This window comes from Lipotes vexillifer, unplaced genomic scaffold (assembly GCF_000442215.2).
Source record: "Lipotes vexillifer unplaced genomic scaffold, Lipotes_vexillifer_v1.1 scaffold395, whole genome shotgun sequence".
In the NCBI taxonomy this organism is placed as follows: domain Eukaryota; kingdom Metazoa; phylum Chordata; class Mammalia; order Artiodactyla; family Lipotidae; genus Lipotes; species Lipotes vexillifer.
In genome coordinates, this window is record NW_006797390.1 from 1,602,208 (window position 1) to 1,616,611 (window position 14,404).

The window sequence follows — 14,404 nt, forward strand, 5'->3', positions numbered from 1 at the left end:
TGCGCGTCCAGAGCCTGTGCTCCGCAACGGCAGAGGCCACAACAGTGAGAGACCCGCGTACCGCAAAAAAAAAAAAAAAAAAATGTTGTTCCCATCCCAAGAACTACAAAGATATTTTCAGGATGAAGGAAAGCAGAATGCAGGTAAGAGTGGCAGAAAAAATAATAAAAATGAAATGGGTCAGATGGTCCTGGATTGACTGTGATTAGTATGATGGGGCCAGATGTGAGCAGGCCACTGCCATGGGTGACCAGTACTCTTCATTCAAATCAGCACTTTCCATCACAATGCCCTGAAAAGATATGGGAGCTTAAAAAAAATCTGAGCTATAATTGGGTGGCAACAGGAATTTTCTTCCCTCAATGGAGACAATTTTGACATAGATTACTCTCTGAAATTAGACATCATCTGTCATATTTAACACCTTCCATTCCCTCATTGTTCTTGCAACATTGTAATAAATGTTCATGAGTTCTCAGAAAAAAAAAAAAAAAGCTGATTGAACTCTGGACACTTCATAGTGTGATGATATGAAAGTAACAATTTGAACCTATACTTTAATGCGGCTAAATAAACACAGTTGAGATTCATCCTGGACAAAAATTATGAAAAGAGACTATCCTTGGTTCATTACAGAGAAAACTACTCTAGGTAGGAAAAAACAAAGAAACACACAAAAAACTCAGAGGAAATTTTTGTGGGAAGAGGACAGATTGATGGGACAGTTGGAACAGAAAAGTATTTATTTTCATTATAAGCTTGCCTATAATGTTCTTTTTAAATTCAATTAAACTATATTATTATGAAAATCACATGGACAGCAAAGGCAAAACATTTCAAATATCTAGAAAGTGCAATGCATGTTCACTTAGTCCAAGTTAAACATTTGAAAGATGTTATAGTCTGTCCTGAATTTTGCATAGTATAACTTAAGTGCATTTTTCCTAAGTCAACCTGCATACAAGAATGTGAAGAGTTCAAGTTGTAGTACTATTATATTTATATTTTGAGAAATAAAACATAAGAGGTTCTTTCCTCTTCCTGACTCTCTGTATTATAAAAATCAACTTTGGGTTCTTAATTATTATTATTTAATTAAGATATAAAACTAGAGAGCAAATATAGATGTCAATACACAAGTTTTAAGATGTAGATGCAACAATTACAAAAAGGGAATTGGCTTTTGATATCTGTGAGGTTGGGAAAATCTCTTCCAGGTCAGATGGGCATCAGAACTCATTGTGTTCTCACCCTTTCTTTTACCTATTTAGAAATCCTTTAATAAAATGAGCTAGCCCCTCCTCCACCCAAAAATAAGGGTAATTATTGGGTTGGCCCAAAAGTTCATTCGGGTTTTTCTGTAACATCTTACAGTATTTAGTTTTTGGTACATACTTTTAGGAAAAGGCTTTGGGAACTGGCTAGAGATTAAAATCTTCAATGTACATGTAAGAATGGCTTTTTTTTAACTGATGGATAAGCATAGGCAAGAAAGATATGTGGAGTAAAGAAATAAGTATTATAAATTTATATGATCAGGGCTTAGATGCCCTTTCCTCCTGCAAAATATGAAAGCAATCACATGAGACCATATATTTGGCCAAAGACTTCCAACTGTTCTGCAGCACTCTGTAGCATCAAGAGAAGACACACAAATGTGTTCCCCTCTAAGGCCAGGTGATACATATGAAGAAACTACTATATGGCACTTTCAGCTCTAAATTAGAACATATAGATGTATAGATATCCAGAAAGAATTAAAAAGGAACACTAAAATTATTTTTACTTCCAGAAAAAGAGAGATGAGGATGGGACTTCTCAACTTAGTATGCCATACAAAGGACTGATATGATGTGATATATATTATTTGGCATGAATTAAGTTTTATTTAAATTTCTGCAGAGAGAATTTCCAAGAATATACGCATAAACTATTAAATTCACTATTTACCATATACATTAATATTCATGAAATTATTTGTCTTGACTATAATTTTAGGTGTAGGCACACATTTCATCAATTTTAAGACACATGGCAAAATTTTAAAATTATAACTATATATGATGATGGATGTTAATTAGACCTAGTGTCTAGTTATTGTTATGTTAGATACTTGAAGCTAACGTAAAGTTATATGTCAATTATATCTTGATAAAAAATTTAAACACATTTTCAAATACATGAAAATTATGATTGATAAGACACGATTTGAAACATTTTACAGATCCCAGAAGTAGGTAGTTAGTAATATATGTTACCATTCTAAGTATACTGAATCTTCATTGCACAGCCCTTCTGCCCCAAGAAACATCTAAATAAGCTGTTGCTTACAGACATAACGAAATTTATTTCCACAGTCTGCATCCAAAACACTTCCACTTGGGTCATATATTATGCAGTTCTTTGGATTTAGAGGGTGAAGGTATAGAAATCTGTAATGAAGAAGAATGTTTTAATATATTGGGAAAAGGAAATGAGAATGTTCAAGGATGATGTTTTTGTTAAATGATAGAACTACAGAAATTTTAAAAGCATTTTAATGAGATATTACCACATTGAGACATTACCTTTTTTTCATTCAAGTCAGTTTTCACAATTTCAGAGTACAATGTTACAAAAATTCAGCTATTGCATCAATAATAGCAATGAAGTTGGGGATTTTTTTGTTTTTGCTGTCGTTTTTAATGGTTTTGATATGTTATATACTTTACTTCTAAGATGCATCTGCTAATCTAGTCTAGGAAAAAAATCAGAGAATAAAACCTGTCATTGTATGATTGGTTCAATGACATCATTCATAAACCCCATGTTTATGAATGAAAATGAGATTTGAAGATTACAAATACACAGAAAATAAGCCCAGAATGTTGGAAATATGGGATGATGCTGAGAATATTGGGCTCCACCAGAATAAGGAAAATAGTGGATATACTCTTTTCTCTGGATGGCTTTTGTGTATGTGAGAATCTGTACATGTACATACATATCCAAGTGCTTGTACCAAGGCAGGAAATAAAAGCATATATCAAAAGCTCTTTTAGAGTCACAAGTACACTAACTTCATGTCACTTGAGCATACACTTGGATGTTGTGGTTGGGACTAAAATTGTTATTCTGTTGTATCAATTCTCTTTTCTGTATTCTCACATCCTAAACAGGATATCTTTCCTACAGTGTTCCTGGATGTTACGTTCTCTGATCAGATCTAAGGATAAACTCAAAAAGAACAGAAAAAGGTTTTGAGTGCCAGAAACTTACAGATCTTGGGAGAGAGTAGAATTATCCTCCCACAACCAGGCATGATGTTCTTCACTGTAAGAGAGTCCAATCCAGTAATGATAGGAACTGGAGTTCATAAAATGCTGTTTGGAAACAAAGACCAACATATTAACCTATTTTGAATCTACTCTAGGGATCATGTACTTTTAAGAAAGTCAGTGTCTAGTATTCAGATTCAGTTTTTCAATTATACAAACTAAAGTCATTTTTAACTTTTAATTTAGGAGGTATAGTCAAGTCACATGCCTCATATTTCTCATTCATCAGGCCCATTCATTTATGGAGGAAAACATACCACAAAATCTCACTTCTTGAAAGAATGAAAAACGTCATAAAGGGAATTAGAGCTTTCATGGAACACTTCCTTCACAGGGGATCAGCAATCAAATTTGATCCCAAGTCAACAGTATCTTGAGGGATCAATCTTAGCACAGGTTCTGCATGGAGTTAGAGAAAATTTTCACTTTTTCTTAAGAGTTGGGTAATTGTTTTATAATATTCTTCATATTCATTCCAAGAGTGATAACAAAAGCTATATAATTACAAAATAAATTATAAATTCAATTAATGAACTAAAAATTCAAAGTTCTTTGACTAAAAATAATGATCTATTATTTATTCTTTGAATTGTCTCTAAAAAGTTTCTTGTACTTTATCTGTCACATTCCTATAATGTAAATCTTTGAGAAATTTTGTGTAGATTTTATGACTGTTTCAAAGTATAGGAAATTAGTTCAAATATAACTGCCTATTTACTATCTGATTAAAGACTTGAATCAAAGTATTCAGCTTACTTAGATAATATTTTCCTAGGTCAAAAAAATTGTAGAAAAATCAGAATTAAATACATGCCAGTTCATTTCTGTTTTGTATCTGAAGTAGACTGGAATTATGAGAAACACAAAAATTTCTACTGTCTTTCCATGTTTTGAATTCATTAGAAATGAAGTAACAGCTGCATTGGTAGCCAATCCACTTTTCTCGGCAAGAACAGCAGCCAGATCCTAAGAGAAAAAACAAAACATGACTTGATGACATTGGAGATTCCGTTTTTTTCAGTGCTATTTACTCATTTGTTATTTAATTTTTTCTACAACTATTCTTTGAGAATTTACTGCATACACCACAGTTCAGGGGATATTAATCTGAATGACTCAGACATGACCCTTCTTCCTCATGAAGATTATATTCTAGAGATAGAGACAGAATTATACAAATTTCAGTCATTTATGAATTATATTTAATGATAATTTGTGTAAGTATACACAAGAAATTCAGTATGTTAAAATATTGTGTAGCAGAGTATAGGATGGGGGGCGGTTAGAAGAACCTCTTTTGAGGAAGTGACCCAAAGTTGATCTCTGCTGTGTAATTAAAAGTGAACTAGATTAAAGAGGTATTTAAAGGAGGAAAGCATTTTAGCATATTTCCTGAGTCAGAAAATAATTCTGGATATTTTATTTCAAAATGAAGTTAATAAAGCACTTAGCTTGAAGTCTGACCATCCAGTTTACTAGTGATAGTGTCTTCAACATTTACCATCCTCAGTGATAAAAGTCATATTATGTGGTAGGCACTCAAAACTTTGTCAAATGAGTGGCGCTGAGATTGTAGAGTTGAATGGTGGCTACCAGGGGCTGGGATGTGGGGGAAATGGGGAGCTGTTGGTTAAAAGGTACGAGCTTCCATTTAGAAGATGATTAAGTTTTGGGGATCCACTGTGCATCATTATAGCTAGAGCTAACAGTACTGCATTATATACTTGGGAGTTGCTACAAGAGAGCTTCTTAAACATTCTCACCACAAAAAGGCATGATAGTTGTGTGACATGATGGAGGTGTTAGTTAATGCTGTGGTGGTAATAATATTGTAATAAGTGAATCATTGTACACTTTAAACTTACACGATGTCATATGTCAATTATATCTCAATAAAGTTGGAAAAACGCTGAGGGGAAAAAAGATATGAATGAAGTGCTGTATGAACACAGAAGATGATGAGACATCATTTAGGAAAAGATACGTTTAAAAACTTGGATTTTGAGCTGACGTTCACTGGTTAAGTAGAGTTTAGAATTGCAGAAATCTCTGTGCTTCTTTCTGAGTTATGGAAGAAGCGGAGGTACAGGTAAAGAGGTATCAAAGTATGTGTTACGAAACACAAGCAGGCACTTAGGATCAGCTACAATATTTACTGTAATTTGCTTTTGTTACTTAAACATGAGCAGTCACATAGGAAAAATAGGTCACTTCAGGCTAATATTTTCCTTATTACTTAATATATAAATGACACACATTCAATGTAATTTAATAAATTAAGCTAGCAATAAAATGAGACTATCCTGTAATTTCTATTACTAAGCATAATTTCCCTTCATGCTTCTGTGTGAGAAAAACAAGAATATTTCATTCTCTAACAGCACTAAAGTTTTCCAAAGTATGGAACCCACCTTCCCGGAGATCTGTGGAGGGTCCTGGAGAGAATGTTGGCTGAACATTTTGTTTAGTAAATGCTGTAAGAAGTAATTAGAAATTTACTTCATCAGACACAGATTTATGAAATAACAAAATATTACACATTAGCAAAATGAAACCTTTATTGTAATACAGTTTCATCACAATTTTGATCTTTTTATATAGTCTTGACTAGAAAAACTTACAATTTTTCAACAAAACTCCCAAAGCAGCCACCAACAAAAGGCACATTGCTCCTAAGACCCCAGAAATCAGCCTCCATGGAGTGGTCTGAAAAGCTATAAAGAAAGAGAGATAGGGTAAAGATTTAAAGAACAAACACAGGAGCTGAAGTTCTTAACAGCAGAAACCAGTGAGAGAATCCAAAAAGTTCCTTGGTTTAATAACCCAATCATTTTGTCAATGAAATGTTGGAAAATGAAGACATTCCATTTAGAACTCCACCCAATACCAAAAATTTTATATGACGTAGTTGATTCTTCAGTGAGATTAGCCATACATTTTCCTCTTTATCAGCTCTATCTTATCAAACTGTACTTACCATTTATTTTTTAATTTGACAAAGAAGCTTAGAGATCTGTAGTAAAAAGAGATCAACAGGCACCAAGTTCGGTCTTGTGGGCTAATATAACAAACTCTTAGTTTTGTAACAGCAACAAAAAAATCACAAGATAGAGAATCTGATTCCCATTAGGTAGCTGAGAAAATGTAGGATCCATTAATAATGTTATTTTCTCAAGGAATCAGAGCTATTAAGTACCCAAGTCAGAAATCAAATGAAAGTTTGTCTAGACCCAGAGTCTTTCATTTAAATGACATGTATTCCATCATTGTTACAATAATATTAATACTACTTGGGAGTGTGTCCTTCTGCTAATCTCAGTGTATTCGCTACTCTGAGAAATGTCAGGCTGCTCATAGCTTTGTAGAGGCTGTACCGTGAAGAGAAGACATGGTGTGATGAGAGGTTCCCCAACCAATATAGCGGTAATAACTTGGGAACCTGAGTTCATTTCACATTACATTGAATTATGATACGTAATAAAACACTGTTTTACAGGAACCATTTTTTACATGTATTACATCTTCTCATGCCAAAAATTACTTGCTCACAGGCATTTCCCCTAAAATAATTTAGCATCAGGAGATTCTGCATTAACAGCGCACTTCCAAAGGGTGTTGTCATTCACAACAGTTCAATGTGTCAAACTGTTAATCTGGGTGGTTTGGGGGATGTCACAACACAAATGGTAAATTAAAAAAAAACACTTTTAAACACTTTGTTGATAATATTTGACATTATCTATTTATTTTCATGCTAGAATTATGTTGTTTATATTTTTCCTGGTAAATTCAGATTCCAGTCAGAATTTAGAGCTATCCCTGTCAGAATCCACTCTTTAAACCTGTTGGAAAAATCTTTACAAAATCATTTCTAAGTTACAGAATGAAGAATAAGAAAAATGAAATTAAAGTAGAAAGTGCAGATACATGGGGAGACTAAAAATGTATACTTTTGTCCTAAAGGGTTGCCTCAAATTAGCCATACCCACAAGATATTTTTCCTGGCTATTTTAATTCTTTCATTTTATGACTTGGGCTGCACATACCTGCCACGTGAAATGTTTTTCCAGTGTCCATGCAAGAAAGGCACGATGGCTGCTTGTTCAAGAAGAACTGGGTTAGATCACGGAGCTGAGCTGTAGGCTAAGGAACCTGAAAGTTGTGTATGAAGAAATTTTTAAAAAAAGAAAAATTGTGTATTCAAGTGTGCTGGCATCATCTGCGGATGAGACACGGATGTGTAGTATGAACAAGAAGCAGTAAAATCACTATCTTCTAAAATGTTTCCGGAACCACAATACAGGAAATTCTCACTGAACTTGTGCAATGCACACACTTTGACTATCACAAAAGAAGGTGACAGGAAGTTTTTTTAATGTTTGAAGGTAAATTTACTTGGTATAATAAAATTGCACCATAATTTTCCTTTTTTAAAAAAATTTATTATTTATTTATTTACATCTTTATTGGAGTATAATTGCTTTACAATGGTGTGTTAGTTTCTGCTTTATAACAAAGTGAATCAGTTATACATATACATATGTTCCCATATCTCTTCCCTCTTGCGTCTCCCTCCCTCCCACCCTCCCTATCCCACCCCTCCAGGCGGTCACAAAGCACCAAGCTGAGCTCCCTGTGCTATGCGGCTGCTTCCCACTAGCTATCTATTTTACGTTTGGTAGTGTATATATGTCCACGCCTCTCTCTCGCTTTGTCACAGCTTACCCTTCCCCCTCCCCATATCCTCAAGCCCATTCTCTAGTAGGTCTGTGTCTTTATTCCTGTCTTAACCCTAGGTTCTTCATGACATTTTTTTCCTTAAATTCCATATATGTGTTAGCATACAGTATTTGTTTTTCTCTTTCTGAATACTTCACTTTGTATGACAGACTCTAGATCTATCCACCTCATTACAAATAGCTCAGTTTCATTTCTTTTCATTGCTGAGTAATATTCCATTGTATATATATGCCACATCTTCTTTATCCATTCATCCAATGATGGACACTTAGGTTGTTTCCATCTCTGGGCTATTGTAAATAGAGCTGCAATGAACATTTTGGTACATGACATTTTTGAATTATGGTTTTCTCAGGGCATATGCACAGTAGTGGGATTGCTGGGTCATATGGTAGTTCTATTTGTAGTTTTTTAAGGAACCTCCATACTGTTCTCCACAGTGGCTGTATCAATTTACATTCCCACCAACAGTGCAAGAGGGTTCCCTTTTCTCCACACCCTCTCCAGCATTTATTGTTTCTAGATTTTTTGATGATGGCCATTCTGACTGGTGTGAGATGATATCTCATTGTAGTTTTGATTTGCATTTCTCTAATGATTAATGATGTTGAGCATTCTTTCATGTGTTTGTTGGCAGTCTGTATATCTTCTTTGGAGAAATGTCTATTTAGGTCTTCTGCCCATTTTTGGATTGGGTTGTTTATTTTTTTGGTATTGAGCTGCATGAGCTGCCTGTAAATTTTAGAGATTAATCCTTTGTCAGTTGATTCATTTGCAAATATTTTCTCCCATTCTGAGGGCTGTCTTTTGGTCTTGTTTATGGTTTCCTTTGCTGTGCAAAAGCTTTGAAGTTTCATTAGGTCCCATTTGTTTATTTTTGTTTTTATCTCCATTACTCTAGGAGATGGGTCAAGAAGGATCTTGCTGTGATTTATGTCATAGAGTGTTCTGCCTATGTTTTCCTCTAAGAGTTTGATAGTTTCTGGCCTTACATTTAGGTCTTTAATCCATTTTGAGCTTATTTTTGTGTATGGTGTTAGGGAGTGATCTAATCTCATACTTTTACATGTACCTATCCAATTTTCCCAGCACCACTTATTGAAGAGGCTGTCCTTTCTCCACTGTATATTCCTGCCACCTTTATCAAAGATAAGGTGACCATATGTGCATGGGTTTATCTCTGGGCTTTCTATCCTATTCCATTGATCTATCTTTCTGTTTTTGTGCCAGTACCATACTGTCTTGATTACTGTAGCTTTGTAGTATAGTCTGAAGTCAGGCAGCCTGATTCCTCCAGCTCCATTTTTTGTTCTCAAGATTGCTTTGGCTATTCGGGGTCTTTTGTGTTTCCATACAAATTGTGAAATTTTTTGTTCTAGTTCTGTGAAAAATGCCAGTGGTAGTTTGATAGGGATTGCATTGAATCTATAGATTGCTTTGGGAAGTAGAGTCATTTTCACAATGTTGATTCTTCCAATCCAAGAACATGGTATATCTCTCCATCTGTTTGTATCATCTTTAATTTCTTTCATCAGTGTCTTATAATTTTCTGCATACAGGTCTTTTGTCTCCTTAGGTAGGTTTATTCCTAGATATTTTATTCTTTTTGTTGCAATGGTAAATGGGAGTGTTTTCTTGATTTCACTTTCAGATTTTTCATCATTAGTATATAGGAATGCCAGAGATTTCTGTGCATTAATTTTGTATCCTGCTACTTTACCAAATTCATTGATTAGCTCTAGTAGTTTTCTGGTAGCATCTTTAGGATTCTCTATGTATAGTATCATGTCATCTGCAAACAGTGACAGCTTTACTTCTTCTTTTCCGATTTGGATTCCTTTTATTTCCTTTTCTTCTCTGATTGCTGTGGCTAAAAATTCCAAAACTATGTTGAGTAAGAGTGGTGAGAGTGGACAACCTTGTCTTGTTCCTGATCTTAGTGGAAATGCTTTCAGTTTTCCACCATTGAGGATGATGTTGGCTGTGGGTTTGTCATATATAGCCTTTACTATGTTGAGGAAAGTTCCCTCTATGCCTAATTTCTGGAGGGTTTTTATCATAAATGGGTGTTGAATTGTGTTGAAAGCTTTCTCTGCATCTATTGAGATGATCATATGGTTTTTCTCCTTCAATTTGTTAATATGGTGTATCACATTGATTGATTTGCGTATATTAAAGAGTACTTGCATTCCTGGAATAAACTCCACTTGACTATGGTATATGATCCTTTTAATGTGCTGTTGGATTCTGTTTGCTAGTATTTTGTTGAGGAGTTTTGCACCTAGGTTCATAAGTGATATTGGCCTGTAGTTTTCTTTCTTTGTGACATCCTTGTCTGGTTTTGGTATCAAGGTGATGGTGACCTCGTAGAATGCGTTTGGGAGTGTTCCTTCCTCTGCTATATTTTGGAAGAGTTTGAGGATAGGTGTTAGCTCTTCTCTAAATGTTTGACAGAATTCGCCTGTAACGCCATCTGGTCCTGGGCTTTTGTTTGTTGGAAGATTTGTAGTCACAGTTTCAATTTCAGTGCTTGTGATTGGTCTGTTCATATTTTCTATTTCTTCCTGATTCAGTCTTGGCAGGTTGTACATTTCTAAGAATTTGTCCATTTCTTCCAGGTTGTCCATTTTATTGGCATAGAGTTGCTTGTAGTAATCCCTCATGGTTTTTTTTATTTCTGCAGTGTCAGTTGTTACTTTTCCTTTCTCATTTCTAATTCTGTTGATTTGAGTCTTCTCCCTTTTCTTCTTGATGAGTCTGGCTAATGGTTTATCAATTTTGTTTATCTTCTCAAAGAACCAGCTTTTAGTTTTATTGATCTTTGCTATCGTTTCCTTCATTTCTTTTTCATTTATTTCTGATCTGATGTTTATGATTTCTTTCCTTCTGCTAACTTTGGGGTTTTTTTATTCTTCTTTCTCTAATTGCTTTAGGTGCAAGGTTAGGTTGTTTATTCGAGATGTTTCCTGTTTCTTAAGGTAGAGACTGTATTGCTATAAACTTCCCTCTTAGATCTGCTTTTGCTGCATCCTATAGATTTTGGGTCATCGTGTCTCCATTGCCATTTGTTTCTAGGTATTTTTAAATTTCCTCTTTGATTTCTTCAGTGATCACGTCGTTGTTAAGTAGTGTATTGTTTAGCCTCCATGTGTTTGTATTTTTTACAGATCTTTTCCTGTAATTGATATCTCATAGCGTTGTGGTTGGAAAAGATACTCGATACAATTTCAATTTTCTTAAATTTACTAAGCCTTGATTTGTGACCCAAGATATGATCTATCCTGGAGAATGTTCCATGAGCACTTGAGAATAATGTGTATTCTGTTGTTTTGGGATGGAATGTCCTATAAATATCAATTAAGTCCATCTTGTTTAATGTATCATTTAAAGCTTGTGTTTCCTTATTTATTTTCATTTTGGATGATCTGTCCATTGGTGAAAGTGCGGTGTTAAAGTCCCCTACTATGAATGTGTTACTGTTATTTCCCCTTTTATGGCTGTTAGTATTTGCCTTATGTATTGAGGTGCTCCTATGTTGGGTGCATAAATATTTACACTTGTTATATCTTCTTCTTGGATCAATTCCTTGATTGTTACGTAGTGTCCTTCTTTGTCTCTTCTAATAGTCTTTATTTTAAACTCTATTTTGTCTGATATGAGAATTGCTACTCCAGCTTTCTTTTGGTTTCTATTTGCATGAAATATCTTTTTCCATCCCCTTACTTTCAGTCTGTATGTGTCTCTAGGTCTGAAGTGGGTCTCTTGTAGACAGCAAATACATGGTCTTGTTTTTGTATCCATTCAGCTAATCTGTGTCTTTTGGTGGGAGCATTTAGTCCATTTACATTTAAGGTAATTATCAGTATGTATGTTCCTTATCCCATTTTCTTAATTGTTTTGGGTTCGGTATTGTAGGTCTTTTCCTTCTCTTGTGTTTCTTGCCTAGAGAAGTTCCTTTAGCAGTTGTTGTAAAGATGGTTTGGTGGTGCTGAACTCTCTCAGCTTTTGCTTGTCTGTAAAGGTTTTAATTTCTCCATCAAATCTGAATGAGATCCTTGCTGGGTAGAGTAATCTTGGTTGTAGGTTTTTCTCCTTCATCTCTTTCAATATGTCCTGCCAGTCCCTTCTTGCTTGCAGAGTTTCTGCTGAAAGATCAGCTGTTAACCTTATGGGGATTCCCTTTTGTGTTATTTGTTGTTTTTCCCTTGCTGCTTTTAATATGTTTTCTTTGTATTTAATTTTTGACAGTTTGACTAATATGTGTCTTGGCGTATTTCTCCTTGGATTTATCCTGTATGGGACTCTCTATGCTTCATGCACTTGAATAACTATTTCCTTTCCCATATTAGGGAAGTTTTCAATTATAATCTCTTCAAATATTTTCTCAGTCCCTTTCTTTTTCTCTTCTTCTTCTGGAACCCCTATAATTCTAATGTTGGTGCATTTAATGTTGTCCCAGAGATCTCTGAGACTGTCCTCAGTTCTTTTCATTCTTTTTTCTTTATTATGCTCTGCAGTAGTTATTTCCACTATTTTATCTTCCAGGTCACTTATCCGTTCTTCTGCCTCAGTTATTCTGCTACTGATCCCATCTAGAGTATTTTTAATTTCATTTATTGTGCTGTTCATTGTTGTTTGGTTCACCTTTAGTTCTTCTAGGTTCTTGTTAAACGTTTCTTGCATTTTGTGTATTCTATTTCCAAGATTTTGGATCATCTTTACTATCATTATTCTGAATTCTTTTCCAGGTAGACTGCCTATTTCCTCTTCATTTGTTAGGTCTGGTGGGTTTTTATCTTGCTCTTTCATCTGCTGTGTGTTTTTCTGTCTTCTCATTTTGCTTATCTTACTGTGTTTGGGGTCTCCTTTTTGCAGGCTGCACGTTCGTAGTTCCCGTTGTTTTTGGTGTCTGTCCCCAGTGGCTAAGGTTGGTTCAGTGGATTGTGTAGGCTTCCTGGTGGAGGGGACTAGTGACTGTGTTCTGGTGGATGAGGCTGGATCTTGTCTTTCTGGTGGGCAGGTCCACGTTTGGTGGTGTGTTTTGCAGTGTCTGTGGCCTTATTATGATTTTAGGCAGCCTCTCTGCTAATGGGTGGTGTTGTGTTCCTGTCTTGCTAGTTGTTTGGCATAGGATGTCCAGCACTGTAGCTTGCTACTCGTTGAGTGAAGCTGGGTGCTGGTGCTGAGATGGAGATCTCTGGGAGATTTTTGCCATTTGATAATTTGTGGAGCTGGGAGGTCTCTTGTGGACCAGTGTCCTGAAGTTGGCTCTCCCACCTCAGAGGCACAGCACTGACTCCTGGCTGCAGCACCAAGAGCCTTGCATCCACACGGCTCAGAATAAAAGGGAGAAAAATTAGAAAGAATTAGTAGAAGTAGAAAGAAAGAAAGAAAGAAAGAAAAGGGAGGGAGGGAGGGAGGAAGGAAGGGGAAGGAGGGAAGGAAGAAAAATAAAGAAGATAAAGTAAAATAAAATAAAGTAAGATAAAATATAATAAAGTTATTAAAATAAAAAAAATTATTAAAAAAAAAATCTTAAAAAAAAAAAACCCCAAAACAAAAACGGATGGATAGAACCCTAGGACAAATGGTGGAAGCAAAGCTATACAGACAACATCTCACACAGAAGCATACATATACTCATAAAAAGAGGAAAAGGGGAAAAAATCATAAATCTTGCTCTCAAAGTCCATTTCCCCAATTTGGGATGATACATTGTCTATTCATGTATTCCACAGATGCAGAGTACATCAAGTTGATTGTGGAGTTTTAATCCGCTGCCTCTGAGGCTGCTGGGAGAGATTTCCCTTTCTCTTCTTTGTTTGCACAGCTCCCGGGGTTCAGCTTTCGATCTGGCCCTGCCTCTGCGTGTAGGTCGCCGGAGAGCGTCTGTTCTTCGCTCAGACAGGACGGGGTTAAAGGAGCCGCTGATTCGAGGGCTCTGGCTCACTCAAGCCAGGGGAGGGAGGGGCACGGAGTGCGGGGCGGGCCTGCGTAACGTTGCATGAGCCTGAGGCGCGCCGTGCGTTCTCACGGAGTTGTCCCTGGATCCCGGGACCCTGGCAGTGGCGGCTGCACAGGCTTCCCGGAAGTGGGGTGTGGATAGTGATCTGTGCTCGCACACAGGCTTCTTGGTGGTGGCGGCAGCAGCCTTAGCGTCTCATGCCCATCTCTGGGGTCCGCGCTTTAAGCCGTGGCTCCCTCCCGTCTCTGGAGCTCCTTTAAGCAGCGCTCTTAATCCCTTCTCCTCGCGCACCAGGAAACAAAGAGGGAAGAAAAAGTCTCTTGCCTCTTCGGCAGCTCCAGACTTTTCCCCGGACTCCCTCCCGGCCAGCCGTGGCGCACTA

The 14,404-nt window shown here is 36.2% G+C and overlaps 1 protein-coding gene across 1 annotated transcript in view; it reads right to left on the reverse strand.

Moving 5' to 3' along the window:
* Positions 1 to 2,311: 2,311 nt before the first annotated feature.
* The window catches only part of KLRD1 (killer cell lectin like receptor D1), a 77,754-nt gene continuing 65,661 nt past the window's right edge, over positions 2,312 to 14,404 (reverse strand). The window contains exons 2-7 of the mRNA XM_007469497.1: positions 5,939 to 6,031; positions 5,729 to 5,791; positions 4,433 to 4,469; positions 4,132 to 4,291; positions 3,259 to 3,362; positions 2,312 to 2,432 (exon numbers count right to left, since the gene is read on the reverse strand). Coding sequence (XP_007469559.1) covers positions 2,312 to 2,432; positions 3,259 to 3,362; positions 4,132 to 4,291; positions 4,433 to 4,469; positions 5,729 to 5,791; positions 5,939 to 6,031 — 578 coding nt within the window. The remainder of the gene's footprint in view (positions 2,433 to 3,258; positions 3,363 to 4,131; positions 4,292 to 4,432; positions 4,470 to 5,728; positions 5,792 to 5,938; positions 6,032 to 14,404) is intronic.